The 21,632-nt window shown below is 37.9% G+C and overlaps 1 protein-coding gene across 3 annotated transcripts; it reads left to right on the top strand.

Moving 5' to 3' along the window:
- Positions 1–512: 512 nt before the first annotated feature.
- LOC137744800 (ubiquitin C-terminal hydrolase 13-like) lies at positions 513–16,662 on the top strand. 3 transcript variants are annotated; one of them, XM_068484597.1, is made up of 32 exons: positions 513–799; positions 870–974; positions 1,171–1,318; positions 1,430–1,587; positions 2,370–2,635; positions 2,731–2,946; positions 3,025–3,133; positions 3,227–3,342; positions 3,644–3,742; positions 4,239–4,348; positions 4,886–4,960; positions 10,868–10,946; positions 11,053–11,190; positions 11,289–11,366; positions 11,469–11,588; positions 11,741–11,863; positions 12,265–12,342; positions 12,459–12,547; positions 12,632–12,740; positions 12,832–12,900; positions 13,022–13,132; positions 13,295–13,350; positions 13,452–13,629; positions 13,719–13,820; positions 13,900–13,971; positions 14,357–14,422; positions 14,643–14,708; positions 14,917–15,006; positions 15,097–15,213; positions 15,334–15,408; positions 15,548–15,634; positions 15,778–16,662. In XM_068484597.1, the coding sequence occupies exons 2-32, from the start codon at positions 968–970 to the stop codon at positions 16,516–16,518; spliced, it is 3,948 nt and encodes a 1,315-aa protein (XP_068340698.1). In that variant the 5' UTR covers positions 513–799; positions 870–967; the 3' UTR covers positions 16,519–16,662. The 3 variants fall into 3 exon arrangements, with proteins under 3 accessions (XP_068340698.1, XP_068340700.1, XP_068340699.1); XM_068484599.1 differs by having other exon boundaries at positions 513–974; positions 14,917–15,000; XM_068484598.1 differs by having other exon boundaries at positions 513–974; positions 1,174–1,318.
- Positions 16,663–21,632: the final 4,970 nt, after the last annotated feature.

Here is a 21,632-nt window from a genome sequence, read left to right on the forward strand (position 1 = left end):
GTTCATTCTCTCCCAAAAAATTCCAAAACACTTTTTCTTTCAAATTCTAATTTTGACATATGAGATTCTTCGCCCAAAGCCCCATTCATCGTGGGCGCATGAGACTTTTGGCCTTAATCTTAGATATTATTATTTTGTAGGTGCATTTTCGTCAAAGAAAAAGAAGGCGGAAATTTGCATCCACACTTATCCATGTCACTACCGAAATAGCTAAACTCCATATACTTAAGCAAGTTCCTTGATCACTCCTAAATCATCATGTATTTCTTCCACTCTTTTGTATTCCAATCTTCCTCTATACATACACACACAGAGGTATACATATGTATATAAATTGACACTTTGCATGGCTGCATGCAACATGATAAAGAGGGGAAAAGGTTGATAAATAATGTGCATAAAATTGAGAAGGGTGGAAGCTATTTATAGGAGACAAAGTCGGCAACTATCCTCATTTCATCTTGGTAGGATCAATGGTAAAGAAAACTTAATAGCTAAGAGTCCATAAACACATGAGCTGAAAGAGCTGCTTACGAGAGTCTTATTTTGGGAGAATTTTCCTTAGCATTTCTCTTTGTGCGGAATTACATCTATAACTTTATTTTGTGATAAAAAGACTGAATCGCTTTTCACGCTTTTTTGGTTCACAAAGAAAATTTTGTTAATTAGTTTAGATACCTTTCCGCACTGAGTGCTGGATTGTATGAAAGTGGGAGAATCCAGCACATCACCCACTTGAACAAAAGCTTGATTACCAGTGTACGAGGAAAGATCACGTACCGTCATTTGCCTGTGAAAAGTAACGCACGCGACCCTCTGGTTAGGTTTTTCTTGATCAGAGCTCTGATTTTTGTTTATTTTGTTAGCAGCAGGAGGACGAAGTTGTTTATTTTGTTAGCAGCAGCAGCAGCAGGAGGACGAAGAGATACTTGTGCCGTACTCGGATTTGGTCGAAGGCCCTGAGCCTATGGAAGGTTTAATTTTTAGCAATTTTTCGATGATTTACTGTTTGAATTTCTTAAGTTTATGTTTACGGTGTTGCCTAATCTGAAAGAATTGATTTTTGTGCGAATTTGGCGTCAAGGGTTTGACTAGAGGGCAAGTGATTGCATTTTCTTTAGTGTGTTGGTTTTGTTGTTTTGAAATTTATGGTATTTGGTGTGTTGCTAGTAGCCCAAGTTGAGCCGGCTTGTACAGTTGATAGTCAGCCAGTGGAGGATCCTCCAGTGATGAAATTCACTTGGACAATTGAGAACTTTACTAGGTTGAACACCAAGAAGCACTACTCTGACATGTTCGTTGTTGGCGGCTATAAATGGTATTTTCTCTTGTCTACCAGATGTCAAAAACTGATTTATGCAGCTTAAGTTTGGCTTATATTTGTATCTCGGCGATTGGATTTTGAATTGCTTTTGGTATGTTTGATCAGGCGGATACGAATATTTCCCAAGGGAAACAAAGTGGACTACTTGTCAATGTATTTGGATGTGGCAGATTCCGGGACATTGCCATATGGGTGGAGTAGATATGCGCACTTCAGCTTGGCTGTAGTTAATCAGATCCATTCCAAGTACTCAATAAGAAAGGGTATATTTCTCTATTAGTCTTATGTCCTTTTAGCATTCAATTTTGTGGTTTTGACTGGTTTTCGTATTCTTTTTTCTTTCATTAGGAGCTTTGCTTGTCGTTGGGTAGTCATGGACACCCAAGGCTTTTAATTAGAACTTATTATCCTTGAAATGAATGTACTGGCTTTCAACTTCATAGTTCTTGAGTGATGCAATTTGAACTCAATCAATATCTGATTAGTCACCCTAATCTTGTTATGGTGAGCTCTTAATTCTAATTTTATTCATTGAAAAATCAAAACTATAAATTTGGCTCACTGCTGCTGCACCACTGACTATGCCCATGGTGACCTTGTTTTGGGATTTTTGTAGTTTGAGATAAAGGAATAGAAAAATTATGGAGTAAAACGTACCAACAGATGTTAGAAGTAAGTTGAAAACCAATAGATTAGTCCTTTTAGGCATCTAGATGTCAAATATTGATTAACAGTAAAAGTAGAAAGTTAGAAACAGGAAGAATTTACTTAGAAACTGTGTGCAATTAAGCAAGAACTCTAGTTAATGAAAAGGCTAACTAAATCAAGGGTTTCCATTTTTGAAGGGATGAGCATGAGGTGGGTCTGGCTACCTTATTAATATTGGAGAATTGAAGTTCAAATATTTTAACAAATTGTATTATGTTTGTGTGGCCTATGTTGCAGAACGATAATTTGAAATGCTGTTTAACAAGAACCGAACAAACTGAATCGTATTCTAGACGTTTTTAAGACCTTTGCCCTTGATTGTTGTATGATATTGCAGACACACAACACCAGTTCAATGCAAGAGAAAGTAACTGGGGATTCACTTCATTCATGCTTCTTGGTGATCTTTATGACCAGCATAGGGGATATCTGGTGAACGATACAGTTGTGGTTGAAGCTGAGATTTCTGTCTCTAAGGTTCTTGATTACGGGTCATATGACTCGAAAAAGGAAACTGGTTATGTTGGGCTCAAGAATCAGGGAGCAAATGGTCATATGAATTCTCTACTCCAGACTTGGTACCATATACCATACTTCAGAAAGGTTGTTTACGTGATCTCCTGTTGTTACTGTAAGCTAAACATGAATTGTCTTTTGAATTTTATATGCAAGATCTTAATGTTGGAGTTACTTACCAGTGTGTGCATCATGTGCCGACAACTGAGGATGGCATGCCTTCAGGAAGCATCCCTTTGGCACTACAACGTTTATTCTATAAACTTCAATACAGTGAAAGCAGTGTTGCAACTAAAGAATTGACCAAGTCTTTTGGTCCCACACATGATTTGTTTGTGAAACATGACCCGCCGGAACTTAATAGAGTTCTTATTGAAAAGCTTGAAGATAAAATGAAGGTATGGGAATGTTTCAGTTTTTTCCATGAGTATAGTTTGTGTTTCATTTTCATTCTGATAATTGTTCTGTGGGTCCAGGGAACTATTGTGGAGGGTACAATACAACAGTTATTTGAAGGACATTACAGGAATTACATTGAATGCTTCAATGTGGATTACAAATCTACATGGAAAGAATCATTTTACGGTAATATTTTCTGGCACGATTTAAAGTGTTAAGAGTGTGAAGTAGTTTGTGAATGTCAATGCATGCTGCTGGTTTCTTCTTATTTCTTTGCAGACCTCCAGCTTGATGTGAAAGGCTGTCGGGATGTTTATGCTTCTTTTAGTAAGTTTGTGGAAGTTAAACGTCTTGAGGGTGACAACCAATACCACTCCGAAGAACTCGGTTTGCAGGTTAATTACCGAATTCCATTGGTGACTGCATTTAAACTGTGATTCTAATATGAGGCTGCTATTAGTTGTTTCCTTCCACAAACCACTCTACAAAACTAGTGGTCTTACATTATTTCCTCTTCCACTTAGATTTTTAATATATGGTTCTCACAACGTTATATTTTAAGTTCTGATCGGATGCCGTCCTTAGTTTTGTCTTTTCATTAAATCACTTGCTGAAGCCAGTATTCTTACATATATTTCTTTGATATTAAAAATTTAAAATATTGTTCTCAAGGAATATTTTGGATGTTTATTCCAGGATGCTAAGAAGGGTGTCCTGTTTATTGACTTCCCTCCCGTTCTTCAACTTCAGCTAAAGCGATTTGAATATGATTTTATGCAGGACACTACGGTTAAGGTTTGTACTGGAAGCTCATCTTCCTCCTGCTTCATCTGCATGTTTTATTACATGAAACATTGAAGGTGTAACGCTTTACTACAAAGCTTCTTAGTTGAAAACAAAACTGTAGCATGTAAATTTTTTTCTTCAAATTTTGTATAAGTTCAGGTGAAGGACTTGTCTTTGCCTAATGGTTAGAATCTAATTTTGATTTTAATTTTTGTTTTATGATTGAATGCTGAAAGACCGATCAAATGCCATGTATATACTTCTTTTTGCTCCTTTTTTTTATTTTTTTTTTATTTTAAAAGCCTCATTGTTTTTCAGTTTTGTTTTATCCCCCCTTTTAGTTGAACATTCTCAATCTAGTGGATTGTTTTTATTCAAAGTTATATATGCTAATGAAATTCGATTTTACGTCTTGGGTATGTTTGTTCGTGTGACAGTGATATTTTTTAAATGGAACGCAAATAAACTATCATGGTAAGAATGTTGTATTATTTGTTTTTGGCAGATAAATGATCGCTATGAATTTCCTCTTCAACTTGACCTTGATAGGGAGAATGGAAAATATCTATCACCGGAATCAGATAAGAGTGTTCGCAACCTCTACACTCTTCATAGGTATCTATTTTTCCTTGCACTATTGCACGATATAATATGGTTCATCTGTTTCCTAAATTTCGCATGTTATTTCAATGAATATTACTTTCTAGACCTTTGTATGCACTCTGTGCATAGCATTCTTTACCGAGTGTAACATAATCAATTTTGCTTCTCCTTGACATATGATATCTCCATGGTCATTCATGATATCATATGACATGGATAGATCAAATTTTCCCATTGAAGTTGAATCTGTGTTATATAACTATTGATCCATGGTCATTCATGATGTCTAGGAGTCTCTTTAGTTATCAAAGTTCTTTCATGCCTACAGCAATTGAAGCATTGTGCCTCTGTAGTATTAGTTGATTGGGTGGGATTATGAAAAAAGTTTCATGTTTAATTTATCCTTTTAAAAAATCCTAATGAATATCTGAAGACGGTTATTCGAACCTGCTTTTTCATCTGCCTGTTTGGTGCTCTTCATGTTGTGTGGAGCTTCAAATTTTTACATTGTAATTGGTTACTTACTAAGATAATTTTCTGCTGTTGCAGTGTCTTGGTTCATAGTGGTGGGGTTCATGGTGGACATTACCATGCTTTCGTCAGACCAACCCTTTCAGACCAGTGGTACGGATCTCCTGGAATCGACTCTCTCTGTAATTGTTTGCAGTCTCACACACAAAAAACACACGACCACGAGACAGACATTCTCTCGCACTACTCTTTTGCTTTGCTTCTTACTTTTCTTTGTTACTCCTTATTCAAATAACTTGGTTTATTGGAGTCTATATTTCTTACATTGCTTTCCCGATGGACTTTGACACCATAACTTGGTTACCTGACTGCCCGTTCGAGAACTTTAAAGAAAGCATCTGTTTTGTTATAACTTATATTCATTTTATTTTTTCAAGTAATACTTTGAAGTTTGCATTTCCTTATTTGGATTTTTGTGCATGGCTGAGTGTTCTGTTGTGCTAGGATAGCACCAAATCACGCGGAACCAAATCAAGCTAACCCACAGAAAATATATCAAATGAAATGCAAGAACAATATAGAAAATAACACCAAGATTTTAACGAGGTTCCTCCACAGTCAGTGTAACTGGAGTTCGTCCTCGGAGCAGTAGGAGCTCACCCAATAATCCACTATCAACCAAATGGGAGTTTACAAAGTGTTGACAATCTCACAACCCAAAAGCCCAATACACCCAATAGCTCTCACACACCAAAGAAACAAATAGAGAAAGAAATATAATGAATAATTTCTTCTCTATACATATAGCTCAAAGCTATTACAACAACAACTACTTTGGTGGATGATTACTAACCAAAGAGAGGAGCTCTTTTCAAATGGGGGATGCGGCACCCCTTCTTCTCTGCTGCTCTCTGCATATGCAATCAGAAAAAAAAAAATTCTCTCTTTTCTGGTGCTCTCTCAACTCTCCCTCGGTATCCCTTTTTACCAAAAGCAACAAGTGTGGGAGCCAAAAGCCGAATTCTCTGCCAACAACAAAACCAGCCTTCCCTTTTTTTCTCCCCAAAACAAGGAAAGGTGTTGTCCACCTTCTTTTGTTTATTCTAAAGTATATGGCCACTTGGCCACATAATCCAACAATCTCCACCTTGGCCAAGTTCCGAAAACGCCATGATAAGCCAACCAACACAATCAACACAAAAAACACTCCCAATCACTAGCAAGAGAACAACTAATGCCGAGCCAAATGCTCCAAAACTCCTACTGCTCAACGCCTTCTTTAAATAGGCAAAATGCGAGCCAAGTTCAAGCAATGAACAAACTTGGCTACACCAACAACCTTAGTCAACATATCAGCAGGGTTGTCTTTAGTTGGAATCTTCTGGAGAATGATCTCCCCTTCACCAACTACTTCACGAACAAAGTGATGACGCACATCTATGTGCTTGGTCCTCGCATGATGAACCTGATACTTAGCTAAATAAATGGCACTCTGACTATCACAATGCACCTTCACCTGCTTCTGATCAACCCCCAAATCTCTAATCAGTCCATGTATCCAAATGGCCTCCTTTATAGCTTCAGCAACTGCCATATATTCAGCCTCTGTAGTAGACAAGGCAACAGACGACTGCAAAATGGACCTCCAACAAACTGGCCCTTTAGCCATAGTAAACACATAGCCTGTAATAGACTTCCTTCCATCCAGATCACCTGCATAATCTGAATCAACATAACCAACAACAAAATGACTAATACCAGAGTCATCCCTCTCAAAGCATAAACCAACATCTTGAGTACCATGGAGATACCTCAATATCCACTTAGCTGCTTGCCAGTGCTCTTTACCAGGATTATGCATATATCGACTCACCATGCCAACTGCATGAGCAATATCTGGTCTAGAGCATACCATTGCATACATCAAACTACCAACCAAATTTGCATATGGTATATTTTTCATTTGCAGCTTCTCCTTATCAGCTTTAGGACATTGTAGAGAACTCAATTTAAAATGAGGAGCCAAAGGGGTACTAACCGGTTTAGTTGAATCATGAACTCCAAACTTCCGAATCAACTTCTCAAGGTATTGTCTTTGATTCAAACAAACCAGACCCTTCTCTCTGTCTCTAGTGATCTCCATGCCAAGGATCTTCTTTGCTTCACCAAGATCCTTCATCTCGAACTCATTCTTCATTTGATTCTTCAATTTATCAATCTCTTCGACATTATTTGAGGCAATCAACATATCATCAACATATATCAACAAATAAATGAAAGACCCATCTTGCAACTTCTTGAAGTACACACAATGATCATATTGACTTCTAGAATAATTTTGGCCTCTCATAAATTTATCAAACCTCAAATACCATTGTCTTGGAGATTGCTTCAAGCCATAAAGTGATTTCTTCAACTTGCAAAACAAATTCTCTTTCCCTTTCACTTTATACCCATCCAGTTGACACATATAGATCTCTTCATTCAAATCACCATGTAGGAAAGCCGTCTTCACATCGAGTTGCACAAGCTCAAGATCATATTGTGCAACAAGAGCTAACATAATGCGAATTGAGGAGTGCTTCACAACTGGAGAAAAAATTTCATTGTAGTCAATGCCTTCCTTTTGTGCATACCCTTTAGCAACTAATCTTGCTTTGAATCTTACATTGCTTTTCTCATCAGCATTTTCTTTCTTGGCATACACCCATTTACAACCAATAACTTTCTTACCCTTAGGCAATTTAGCTAACTCCCAAGTCTTGTTCTTCAAGAGAGAATTCATCTCATCACCCATGGCATTGCACCACTTCTCTTTTTCCTCACTCTCAATGGCTTCCTCAAAATTGGATGGAATCTCATCAGTGATAATAGGAAGAGCAAAAGCAACATAGTCACTATACCGAGCTGGCTTGGTAATTTGTCTTTTTCCTCTGTTCTTGGCAATAGACTCTTGAGGTGAAACTTGCTCTTCAACTTGAATAGTATCTTCAAGTTCAACTTCTTCAACATCCTCATGGTCTCCCACTTCTTCACTTGTAGTGGCTTCGACATCAGCGGAAATAGGATTTGAAGTACTAGAGGCAACTTTCTCAAGCTCCACCTGTTGGACATCTTTCACATTCTTTTCAGAGTCTCTGAACATATTTTCTTCATCAAATGTCACATCTTTGCTGATTACAAGTTTCTTCATCTGCGGGCACCATAACCTGTAACCTTTGACACCACTACTAAAACCAAGAAAGATAGCCTTTTTGGCTCTAGGATCAAGTTTATTTTCAGTTACATGAAAATAAGCAGGTGAACCAAAAATACGAATATAATCATAATCAGTAGAAGGTTTTCCAGTCCATACCTCCATTGGTGTCTTACCCTGAACAGCAGCTGAGGGTAATCGGTTGATGATGTGACATGCATAAGTAACTGCCTCTGCCCAAAACGACTTGCTCAAACCCGACTGAGACAACATGCATCTAAACTTCTCAAGCAAGGTTCGATTCAATCTTTCTGCAACTCCATTTTGTTGTGGAGTTCCCCGGACACTAAAATGTCTCACAATCCCTTCCTCTTTGCAAACTTTAAAGAAAGGGTCGGATGTGTATTCACCACCATTATCCGATCTCAAAATCTTAATCTTTCTCCCAGTCTGGTTCTCAACCATTTTCTTCCAACCCAAGAAAATGCTCAACACCTCACTCTTGTGCTTCATAGTGTAGACCCAAGACCTTCTTGAATAATCATCAACAAAGGTCACGAACCAATGTCTACCACTCAAAGAGGGAGTCTTTGTAGGACCCCAAACATCTGAATGCACATAATCAAGAATGCCCTTCGTCTGATGTACAGCAATACCAAACTTCACTCTAGTTTGCTTCCCCAAGACACAATGCTCACAGAAATCAAGCTTACAAGTCGTGGCACCTTTTAGAAGACCTTGTTTCACAAGCCCTTGTAGAGCTTTCTGACCGGCATAGCCTAATCTCATATGCCACAATCTAGTAGTATCAAAATCGGATGTGCCCATATTTTCTGAGACTACAGATGCTTCACCTGTCACAGTGCTTCCTTGCAATAAATACAAATGGCCACATCGAGGAGCTTTCATCACAACAAGTGCACCATAAGTCACCTTCAATGTCTGCCCATCTGAATGAAACCTGAAGCCCTTGGCTTCCAAAGTTCCCAATGAAATAAGATTTTTCTTCAAATTCGGTACATACCGAACACCTGTAAACTCTTTAACCATGCCATCATGCAACTTCAAACGAACTGTACCAATCCCTTTTGTTGTGCAAGGATTGTCATCTCCCATGAACACAACACCGCCATCAAACTCTTTCAAGCTTGAAAACCAATCCTTGTGAGGAGTCATATGATGAGTACAACCCGTATCCAACACCCACTTAGTAGCACAATCAAATGATGAGGAAGTGGTTAAAGCAAAATCAGGAAAATCTGTTTCAACTTCAGCAACATTAGCTTCAGAACTTTCTTTACCTTTGGTCTTCAATTTAGGACAATCTTTCTTCCAATGGCCCTTATTACGACAAAAGGCACATTCATCCCTTTCCAAAGGTTTTCTACCTTTAGCGTTTCCTCTAGGTCGAGACTGATTTTTTCCTACTAGAAGATGATCTTCTCTCCGATGATCTACCTCTAACAAATAAAGCTTCCGGGGTACTATCATGATTTTTATCTCTATGCCTCATTTCATAATTCATCAAGGCATTTGACACATCTTCAAATTTCACAGTTTCTTTACCATGCATAATAGTGGTAACAAAATGCTCATAAGAGTCCGGCAAGGAATTCAACAATATTAAGGCCTTATCTTCATCCTTAATATCCTCATCTAAATTTAACAAGTTGGCAATCAACTTATTAAAAGCATCAAGGTGTCTAATCATTTTTGTACCTTCTTTGTATTGGAAGCGGTAGAGCTTTTTCTTCAAGTGTAGCCGGTTCTCTGCACTCTTCGTCATATACTTGTCTTCCAATTTTTGCCACAACACACTTGCCAATGTCTCCCGCATCACAAAATACTTCTGAGTTTTTGCAAGGCACAATCGAATTGAAGAGCAAGCCCACAAATTTAATTTCTCCCATTCCGGCTTCGACATAGCTTCCGGCTTCTCTCCCAAAGCGGCAAGTAGATCTTGTTGAGCCAACACATCTTTGACCTCACATTGCCACATCCCAAAGTTGTTTGTGCCATCAAACTTTTCAACTTCGAACTTTGCATTTTGCACCGTAGTTCTTGCAAATCCGGAGCTGCTTCCAAAAGGATTCTCATCTTGCTCGTCTGACATTTTTGGCAATTAGACAGTACCCAAGAGCAACCAGTGCTCTGATACCAATTGTTGTGCTATGATAGCACCAAACCACGCGGAACCAAATCAAGCTAACCCACAGAAAATATATCAAATGAAATGCAAGAACAATATAGAAAATAACACCAAGATTTTAACGAGGTTCCTCCACAGTCAGTGTAACTGGAGTTCGTCCTCGGAGCAGTAGGAGCTCACCCAATAATCCACTATCAACCAAATGGGAGTTTACAAAGTGTTGACAATCTCACAACCCAAAAGCCCAATACACCCAATAGCTCTCACACACCAAAGAAACAAATAGAGAAAGAAATATAATGAATAATTTCTTCTCTATACATATAGCTCAAAGCTATTACAACAACAACTACTTTGGTGGATGATTACTAACCAAAGAGAGGAGCTCTTTTCAAATGGGGGATGCGGCACCCCTTCTTCTCTGCTGCTCTCTGCATATGCAATCAGAAAAAAAAAAATTCTCTCTTTTCTGGTGCTCTCTCAACTCTCCCTCGGTATCCCGTTTTACCAAAAGCAACAAGTGTGGGAGCCAAAAGCCGAATTCTCTGCCAACAACAAAACCAGCCTTCCCTTTTTTTCTCCCCAAAACAAGGAAAGGTGTTGTCCACCTTCTTTTGTTTATTCTAAAGTATATGGCCACTTGGCCACATAATCCAACATGTTCTTGTGCAAGCATTTCATATGTGTTGATGTAATTTGTCATATCTTGTTTTAGGTACAAGTTTGGTGATAAATGTGTGACAAAAGAGGATGTGAAGAGGGCTTTAGAAGAGCAATATGGTGGTGAGGATGAGGTAGTTTATTTTTGGCTGTATCCCAACTGCTATAATTCTCCTTATTTTAAGGTTACTTAATTCTCAAACTGACCTATTGTTGTTTTCTTTCCAACGGTTGCTACAGACCAGTCCTGACTTCAATAATACTCCTTTCAAATTGACAAGATACTCAGATGCATACATGCTTGTGTATGTACGGGACAGTGATAAGGACAAAGTAATATGTAATGTGGATGAGAAAGACATAGCCGAACATCTGAAGGTAAAATGCTTGTCTTTACTTCTAGTTAATGGTAGTATAGGTTCTGGATTCCAGTGTCGGACTAAGGGGCTGAACCTTTTTTCTATGATTCATTTCAGATAAGATTGAAAAAAGAACAAGAGAAAGAGAAGAAAGAGAGATTTAAGGAACAAGCACACCACTACACTATTATTGAGGTAAAGCTTTCTAGTTTATCCCTGTTCAGAATCTTCAGATGTGCTAGTACAGGTATTTGGTGTACACAAAAAAATAATAACAAAATTTATTGATATGTTTAGGTTGTTCGAGATGAGGACCTGGCAGAACAAATTGGAAGGGATATATATTTTGACCTTGTTGATCATGATAAAGTTCGTAAATTCCATATTCACAAACAAACATCCTTTAATAATTTCAAGGTACACTAGTACAGGCTGACTTGTGTGCATTTTTGTCTCCCTTATCCCTTACTCCATTTTTGGGCGTATGGGAGATTGGTGATTTTAGAGCAAAAAATTCTGAATTCTGTTTTATTAATTATTAGAAATCATAATTTGGAAATGGCTAACAGGAGGAGGTTGCAAAAGAGTTTGGCATACCACTGCAGTTTCAGCGTTTCTGGATTTGGGCCAAGAGACAAAACTACACCTATCGCCCCGCTCGACCATTGACACCTCTGGAAGAATCACAATCAGTATGTACTTCACAATTCCTATCTATGAAAGGATTTTCTATACAATCATAAACTTGGAGGCACTGCTCCTTGTTCCTTTCGTAATTCATAATTCTCATTGTGTCTCAATTTTAACTTTGCTGCGTCCGACACTAAGTTTTCAAGTTTATGAACGATTGATGTATGCTTATAACTGTCGATTTCTCTTGCGAAATTGGAATTTAAAAAGTTCTTAATTTACATTTCGATAATCATTATGCTTCCAGTATTGGATGAGGCATTTTAAATGAAGTTATTATAGTATAAAAAAATTCTGATGGGCAGTGATAAACATTTGATCTCAGATTTTGAAATGATTGATAGTGTTTTAGCTGTACATTGGTTCCAAGAAGAGCTAATGATGACCCCTTGTGTTTTTACAGGTTGGACAAATTGAAGGGGTATCAAATAAAATGCACAATGCGGAGCTAAAGTTGTTTTTGGAAGTAGAGTTTGGACCGGTAATCCAGTTTTACTATATTCTTGTTATGACCTGTGTTTTGAGGCTTATTGTAGTTCCAATCGCTTTATGGAAGACATCATGTCTTATATTTTCTTGCTTGTATAAATTCTCCAGATTCAACGTCCTATTTCTCTGCCTAACAAAACCGAGGAAGATATCCTGCTTTTTTTTAAGCTTTATGAACCTGAGAAACAAGAACTACGGTATGGCTCTTTCTGCTCAGCCGAATAGTTCTCTTTTGAGTTTTGACTCATGTTTGCTGATTTAAGTTTCTTTTCTGTTTCCAGTTTTGTTGGCAGGCTTTTCGTGAAGAGTTTTACTAAGCCAGTGGAGATTTTAGCAAAGTTCAATCAACTTGCTGGTTTTTCCCTTGATGAAGAAATTGAAATTTATGAGGTGTGTTTCACATTAACTTTGTAGCTTCAGCTGTGTCTTAACTTAATAAATACGTACATTTAGAATGTATATGTGTTTGTCCTGCATTCAGGAAATAAGGTTTAAGCCTTCTGTCATGTGCCAACGCCTTGACAAGATGATCTCATTTCAGTCGAGCCAGGTAATTGTTGCTATATTGCATGCTTGGTATATTGGAAATATGTGTCTGCTATAAGATTTAAATTTGATGCTTTTATAGGTTTGTTGGTTCTGGTAGTTAATCTGTTGCTTTGCTTTTCCAGATTGAAGATGGGGACATTATATGCTTTCAGAAATCTACTCAGCTTGAAATTGACAAAGGATGTAAATACCCTGATGTTCCTTCATTTTTGGACTATGTGCACAATCGCCAGGTACAGGCTGTGGAAATTTATACTATGTTTTGAGTTTAAATTAGATTTCGTTATTCAATTAGTGGTTTTTCACGTTCTTTTACTTTTGTTGTCAGTGTTTTTTTATTTTGTATTTTGTTGAATGTTAAACCTAACTATATTGAATGATTTGATGCCATACAGATTGTTCATTTCCATTCTTTGGAGAAACCGACGGTGGAGGATTTTTGTTTAGAATTGTTAGTACTTAATCATTGTCCCTCATAGTTGGACTGTCCATCTTTGTTTTATTGTTTGGTGTCAATGCTATAACTGTTTTTTTTTCCTTGTACTTTTCTAGGTCAAAGCTACACACTTATGATGATGTGGTGAAGAAATTAGCTCACCACATTGGTTTGGAGGATCCTACCAAAATCAGACTCACTGCACATAACTGCTATTCTCAACAACCTAGGGCCCAACCAATCAAATATCGGGGAGTAGAGCATTTAACAGAAATGTTAACTCATTACAATCAAGTAAGTGCATCGTATTGGTCTCCTCTGTTGTTTAACTCACTCATAAGCATCATGTGGTGTGGGTGCTAATTATGCTTTGCCTTTGACAGAACTCTGATATTTTGTACTATGAAGTCTTTGAAATTACCCTGCCAGAATTGCAAGATCTGAAACATCTGAAAGTTGCTTTTCATCATGCTACAAAAGATGAGGTCCATGTGAAATATTTGGTCTGCATCTTCTGCGTGTGGACAATTGTGCACATCATAATCTTGTGTTATTTGTTTGCAGGTGGAGATTCACAGTATTAGATTGCCTAAACAGAGCATTGTTGGGGATGTGATTAATGTACTTAAAACGAAGGTGAAGTTTCTCTCTCTCTCTCTCTCTATGCATTCCATGTATTATCCATGACTTGCCATCTAAAAATTTCTGCCAATCGTATGAGAAGTTCTCTGTTTGTTTTTAGTTTTTCATTTTTTGTTCAGGAAAGCTAATGACGCTTATTATACGTTACTTTAGGGTTGCAGAGCTTGTAAAAAATATGTGACCTTTAATTGAAAACTACTCTTTTCCCTCCCTTCTGCTGGTTTCTGTACTTTCTGTCCTTTATAGTTGCCAATAATGGATTACACTCAACTTGCAGTGGCGATCATTAATTGACAAAAGTGGTAGAAATTGTTATCACAGCCTCTTAAACAGTTTTCTTATAATGGATCTTTCTCAATGTGTGGTGTACCTGAAACAGGTAGAGCTGTCTCATCCAAATGCAGAACTTCGACTACTTGAGGTTTTCGATCACAAGATCTACAAGGTAATTACTGCTGGTATGCCTGATGTATCAGCATGTTAGCAATTTTTTTTCTGGTCTTAAGTAATTGTAGCATGCCTCATTTGTGATGCTGATTTGGTATCATGATGCTTTTGCTTATTTTCAGAATCTTATTGTATATGAATCCCTTCTACTGTATAGGACTGATGTAATTTTGTCTGATGTAGCAGTAGCACTCATAATTCCTTGTGTTCTTTTTCAGATCTTCCCAAACAGTGAGAAAATTGAGAATATTAATAACCAGTACTGGACTTTGCGTGCAGAGGAGGCAAGTCCCTTTTCCCCCTCTTCTTTATTTAGTTTTATTTTGAAGAGTTTCTGGTTTAACTCTTTTGAAATTTTTTATATAGCTTTATGGGCAAGATTCGTAATTTTGTTTGTTTTCACTTTCTGGATCAACATCCCTTCTACTGTATAGGATTGAATTGGATTCATGCAGCTGTCTGTTTTTTTTTTTTTTTTTCCTTGTGTATCAGATTCCAGAAGAAGAGAAAAACTTGGGTCTCTATCATCGCTTGATTCATGTTTTCCACTTCACGGTTACTGTATTGAACCAGATGGTAGATGTAAACTATTTGATTACTGTTAAAGATGATTTTACCCAAAACTGTGATTTTTCGAATCGGTCATATTCTTATTATTTGTACATTTTACAGCAAGTTCAAAATTTTGGGGAACCTTTCGTATTGGTTATCCATGAAGGGGAAACTTTAGCAGAAGTTAAAAAAAGGATACAAAAGAAATTGCAAGTCCCGGATGAGGAGTTCGCAAAGGTACTTGACCCATGCCTTATATTCATTGGGATGGGGTCACTAGAGGAAAAGAGTGTTCCTTCGCTAGTATAAATGATCTTTGATTTTGCTTCCTTGTCGATTTCCCCATTTGTTGTGCAGTGGAAGTTTGCATTCTTGTCACTTGGTCGTCCAGAGTACCTGCAGGATTCTGCTATTGTTTCCAGACGATTTCAGGTGTATCTACGGTCTATCGCAACTCGTGTCCCCCTTTCTTTTATATTATGTCTGCAGCCAATCTAAACCATGTCTGCAGTCACGATTTCAGGTGGATTTCTTTTTTAACTTCCAACATTTGAAATTTTGTTTTCCTCAGAGGAGAGAATCTTATGCCACATGGGAGCACTGCCTTGGGTTGGAGCACTCTGATAAAGCTCCTAAGAGGGCTCACGCAGCAAATCAAGTAAGTGCTGTTGTAAATATTTCTTTTCCAACCTCTATTTGCCAGGCAGAGCCAACTCCACAAGAAGACGTAAGAATCCGACCGAGCCCACATTCATTTTTAAAAAATTTAATCTTCATACTGATCTCTGGACTCTGATGCAGGCTGCCCAAGTAACCTTAGAGTCCATGGCGTCTAATGTTGGCCATGAGACAGCAAGCAGAGAAATTGAAATGCAAAATGATGACCTGGATGGCCCTGCTTCTCCAGCAGTTGATCGAACTCTGAGAAGACTTTCTGCTGCAGAGGATCTATTGAAGTCCACTTCAGCCAGAGAACCATCAGTAGAGGCTTTGGCTGCATTAGACACTGTGAGCCGCTATGCAAGGAGCAGCCTAGACACACTCTGCACGAATGGGGCTTATGAGGAGTTCAAAGCAGCCTTGAAACTCGTGACTGAACAAGGGATGATCCATTCAACGATCACTTCCATGTTCAAGGATCTTCTTTCGTCTTTGGAGGGTGAAATGCCGAAGTACGTGGCCGCAGTAAAAAAGCTTGCCCAAGCTGAAGATTTTCGAGTCGAACACGAAGGGATAATAACTCAAATGGGACTGGCCATGCAGAAATGCCAAGAGAGGAAAGACATTGTGGCCAATTATGATGCCAAGGTTACAGAACTCGAGGCTGAACTGGTCCGAGTAAAGGCAGAACGAGCTGAGGCAATGGCGAATCTAGAAACTGCTGTGGATGAAATGGAACCTCTTAAGCAGAGGTTTGCAGATAGCTCATTAAAATCTGAAAACTTGATTGTGAGGCAGGCTACCTTGACATTGCAAAAGTGTAGTTCTGTTGGAACCTGGGCCGTCATACAAGATGCACTGAAGAAGTACTTTAAGTTTTAGAAATATTTGCTTTTGTGAATAAGCCCTTTCTTGGCCCAAAAGTTTGTATGAACATGCAAAGAAATGAACACGTCGTGCAAAATTCAGGTAGCTTGTTTCCTCACATTGCTCGAGTCTGAATGGGAAGGAAGATAATTGTGCTGATGGGTGTTTTTCGTTTACACTCCTACCCCTCCTCGTTTGGTAACTCCGAAAAAAATTGTGTTTTTGTCCTTGTTTAACAACCACACATTGTCTAACCAACACTTCCTTGCGGAGGAGTAGTGGCTGATCTACCTCATAGCAGAAGGAATCGAAGCTAGACTTCGAAGTAAAAAATCCCAATTTTATAAATTAATGAAGGAAAGACCAACGTTGTGGATGGGTCGAGCTTTGCTCTTGCAATTGGGTAGTTATGACTACTAGTTGGATATCTTGGCGGTAAAGGGTCACTGACAGAATTCGAACCCACGCCGTCATGCAAAAGCACAACATTTTTTCACTACTGTGGTAAAGGGTCACTTGCCAACAAGTTGATTGGCCTATGTGACTTTACTAATACTATTCCAAGTCATACATGAAACATACACATTTGTCTTTTCATACCGCTTGGTTATAAGCAAACATCATGCACAAGTTGCTTATTAATTAGTTCTGCTCATATTTAGTTTGTATCATGACCGTTTTCTTTCTGTTATTCATACGCCCAAGACATTGTAAGAAATAATGTTGATTATTCAAAACGAATCAACAACTCGTTGCACATGGTCACAGTCAGTGATACCCCAACTTGATAAAGAAAGAAGAAAAAAAAAGGAAGTCAACTTCCAAACTAAAATAAAATGTATATAAATATAGAAAATTGTTATTAGCACTCCAAAAATCTCATTTGGCACTTCAAATTTTCTATAATTAGAAAGAAAAATACACTTGTCCAAAGTATAGAATGAGATTTTTGGAGTGCCAATAATAGTTTCCTATATATATCTTAACAAATATTGTATGTGGCATTGATTTAGACTTTCGCGAATAGACTTATAATTTATGGTATCTAATAAATATCTAGATTGAAAATATTCATCGATCTACAAAATTTTCTTATGGAGGTACCTATTTTTTGCCACAGATACCAATATAGAGGCTAAAAGACACTACGATATTAAATTCATATGCGGTCGAGATATTCATGAATTTCATCATTAAAATGCATAAGCTCAATTATACATTCAAGTTAGATCAATTCCTGAAATTTTGGTCAACAATAAAAACTGCTTACCCATGAGTTCACTTATAAAACGTGCAAAGGCAATATACTTTTTTACCACAATTATATGTATTGTAAATTTTTGTCCGCAACTTTTGTGGCATATAGAGGCTAAAAGATACTATGATATTAAATCCATATGTGGTTGAAATATTTATCAGTTTAATCATTAAAATGCATAAACTCAATTACTCATCTAGGTTAGATCAATTCTTGAAGTTTTGCTCCACAATAAAAACTGCTTAGATATGAGTTCGCCTTTAAAACGTGCAAAGACGATATACTTTTTAGCCACAGTTCAATGTAATGTGAATTGTTGTCTGCAACTTTTGTATCTAATAAATATCCATGGTTTCGACAAAAAAAAAAAATCCACGGTTAAAAGTATTCATTGATCTACCAAAAGTTATCATGGACGTACCTATTTTTCTACCACAGATAAGAATATAAAGCCTAGAAGATTCTCATTTAATTGAAACATACTAAACTCATTAAACACTCTAACCAGAAGCTCATTTAATTGAAAAGAAAAAGGAATCAATACGTAAAAATTGAACCAATCGATTGAACACATATCAATTATTAAGCTAATTAGTGCCCTAGAAATTTAGAGATGTCAAATGATGAAGAAAAGGAAGAGGAGGTTTGGATGACTATGGAGGAGTGAATGAGGGTGTAGAATGACAACCATGGTAGATGGAAGGATTATTTTAAAGAGAGAAAGAAGGGGCTTTGCTCCATGGAGATGATGGACTGGTTAGGGTTTTATTTTTTATTTTTAAATAGATTGAGTTGGGTGTAAAAAGAAGTTTGATTGAGTTGAGTTTTGATAAGCAAGGACGGTTTTGGAAATAACATTAGGTGTAAAGAGATAATAACAGATCAATCAAATACAATGTGGATATAAAAACTAAGTTGGGTGTTGAGATACAAAATATGGGTTCAAATAATTTTTTTTTAATAAACGATATTATCTCCATTAAAAGTGAGGAGGTGCTAAATATACAAATGCTTATATTTATACAATGCATTTACTTGGTGTACAAGTATCTCATTTTATACAGTAAATACAATCATGACGAGATTACAACGTCAAATCCTAATACAGTTGACTTTGACAAAGACTCCTCTAACACTTCCTCTCGCCCGCCTCTCCTTCTTTCACTGTTTCATTCGTCTCTCAGCTCAACTGATACGACTGCTTACTGCTCAACAGCAATGGTGATCAATACTCCTCCAACGTCAGCTGTACGTACCGACTCATCCTCTACTTTTTCTGTCTCGTTTTTTCATTAAATTTCTGCTTCATTCTTCGTTTTTTGATCGCCTAGGATTCCTTGTTTTTGTTGTGCCTTGGCTGATTATCTTCACCAACATATAAACCCACAGTTGAATAGTTTAAAATACAAGAAATAAAGACACCGAGAAATTTACGAGGATCGGCAAAAACCTGCCTACGTCCTCGGAGAGATATTGCTCTTCACTATGAGAAAAACAGTACAAGTTACACATGAGTTAAATCGACATAACCCAATCCCATATCCCTTGTACACCCACTCACAGAATTTTCCCAAGAGCCTCACTCTACCCCAAGAGTTCTTTCACAAGAGATCTTTCACTCTAGCTCTCTTGATTTCTCTCACCCGTGCCCATGGTAGAGCCAAATGCTCTCACCATCTCTTTGGATGCTTTTCTCTTCATCCTTGCCCATGGTAGAGCCAAATGCTCTTACCATCTCCTTTTATGCTTTCCTTAATCCAAGCCCCTTTTCTTCTCCTCCTTTCTTCCACCCGAAAGCCAAATAATTATGGCTTTAAAAAAGCCACAAAACAAGGAGCAAATCAAGCCACAAAACAAGGAAACATAATCCTCATCATGGCTTTGAAAAAGCCACAAAACAAGGAGCAAATCAAGCCACAAAATAAGGAAACATAATCCTCATCATGATGTTCCCTCATCAATATTGTTTTGTTTCCTAGCCTAATTTGGCCACTATCCAACAATCTCCACCTTGGCCAAATTGTACCAAAGTCCATTGGCCTTACGTACCAGCATGCACACTCTGAATCAACCTCGTTGGTCCTGTTCCGATTCAGTCACTGCCAATGCATGTGCAGCTGCTGCAAGCAAAAAAAAAAAAAACATTTAGCTTCAGACAGGATCTCAACACATCCTCGTCTCCTCCAGCAGGTTTTCCTCCTCTTCATTGTCTGCAACTTGGAAACTTGTCAGTGCACCCATTTCCAGCAACACCCGTCGAGCCAGACAAACATTCCTCACACTTCTCATTCTTCAGGACCATCTCATCACCTGTGAATCCCCTAGCTCCACCTGCTGCAAAACTCCTGCAACACTTGAGACTATACATCACCAGGAGATGTGTTGCTTCGAGTACCTAGAGGGCATACTCGAAGTCTTCCGCCACAAAATTGCTGCTACCGGGACCAAGATCATCCTTTCTTTTTCTCAAAGGACAATTTATCTTTTTATGCCCGAATTCTTTGTAGTCATAGCATTGTGGTCCATTGCCTTTGGAGCTTGATTTGAACCTGCTGTCTCTCTCAAATCCTCCTCCCACTGGTCATCTGTCATTTCTTTAGGCTTCCTATCTTTTCCCTTCAAAGCTTTAACTAAGCCTTGTTGAGTCAAGACATCCTTTACTCTCATCTGCCAGAGAGTAAAACTGCCCTTCCCATTAAACTTCTTAACTGAAAACGACATGTTTGTAGTCATCATGGTGAATAATAAATCTGAACCTTCAATGAACCAAAGCTTCCAACAAAGCTCTGATACCAATTGTTGTGCCTTGGTTGATTATCTTCACCAACATACAAACCCACAGTTGAATAGTTTAAAATACAAGAAATAAAGACACCGAGAAATTTACGAGGTTCGGCAAAAACCTGCCTACGTCCTCAGAGAGATATTGCTCTTCACTATGAGAAAAACAGTACAAGTTACACATGAGTTAAATCGACATAACCCAATCCCATATCCCTTGTACACCCACTCACAGAATTTTCCCAAGAGCCTCACTCTACCCCAAGAGTTCTTTCACAAGAGATCTTTCACTCTAACTCTCTTGATTTCTCTCACCCATGCCCATGGTAGAGCCAAATGCTCTCACCATCTCTTTGGATGCTTTTCTCTTCATCCTTGCCCATGGTAGAGCCAAATGCTCTTACCATCTCCTTTTATGCTTTCCTTAATCCAAGCCCCTTTTCTTCTCCTCCTTTCTTCCACCCGAAAGCCAAATAATTATGGCTTTGAAAAAGCCATAAAATAAGGAGCAAATCAAGCCACAAAACAAGAAAACATAACCCTCATCATGATGTTCCCTCATCAATATTGTTTTGTTTCCTAGCCTAATTTGGCCACTGTCCAACAGTTCTATCCGGCATTTTCAAGCCTGCTTGAATTTTGAAAATTCACCTGTTTACAGAAGTTGATTTGCTTGGGTTATAATTCAGTAGATTAGGGTTACTGGGTTAGGTTTTTTGTCGATCAGAGCTCTGATTCCGTTTGTCTTTCCAGCAGCAAGGGCACAAAGCACTCCACTACACTATTATAAGGGTAAAGCTTTCTAGTATCCTGTTTTCACCATTGCTTGTTCGGATGAGCTAGTACAGTCATTTGGTGTTTATTGGTATGTTTAGGTTGTTCGAGATGAGGACCTGGCAGAACAAATTGGAAGGGATATATATTTTGACCTTGTTGATCATGACAAAGTTCGTAAATTCCGTATTCACGAACAAATGCCCTTCAATCTTTTCAAGATACACTGGTACAGGCTAACTTTTGAGGGCAAACAATTATGAATTCTGTTTTATTAATTATTAGAATTTCTAATTTGGAAATGGCTAACAGGAGG

This window comes from Pyrus communis, chromosome 9, assembly GCF_963583255.1.
Source record: "Pyrus communis chromosome 9, drPyrComm1.1, whole genome shotgun sequence".
NCBI lineage: Eukaryota > Viridiplantae > Streptophyta > Magnoliopsida > Rosales > Rosaceae > Pyrus > Pyrus communis.

Excerpts from the sequence above, each read along its gene's own strand:
- LOC137744800 (XM_068484597.1), top strand. Across the intron at positions 1,319-1,429 it reads GTTGTTGGCGGCTATAAATG|GCGGATACGAATATTTCCCA; the intron begins GTATTTTCTCTT and ends ATGTTTGATCAG. Across the intron at positions 13,821-13,899 it reads ATCATGCTACAAAAGATGAG|GTGGAGATTCACAGTATTAG; the intron begins GTCCATGTGAAA and ends ATTTGTTTGCAG.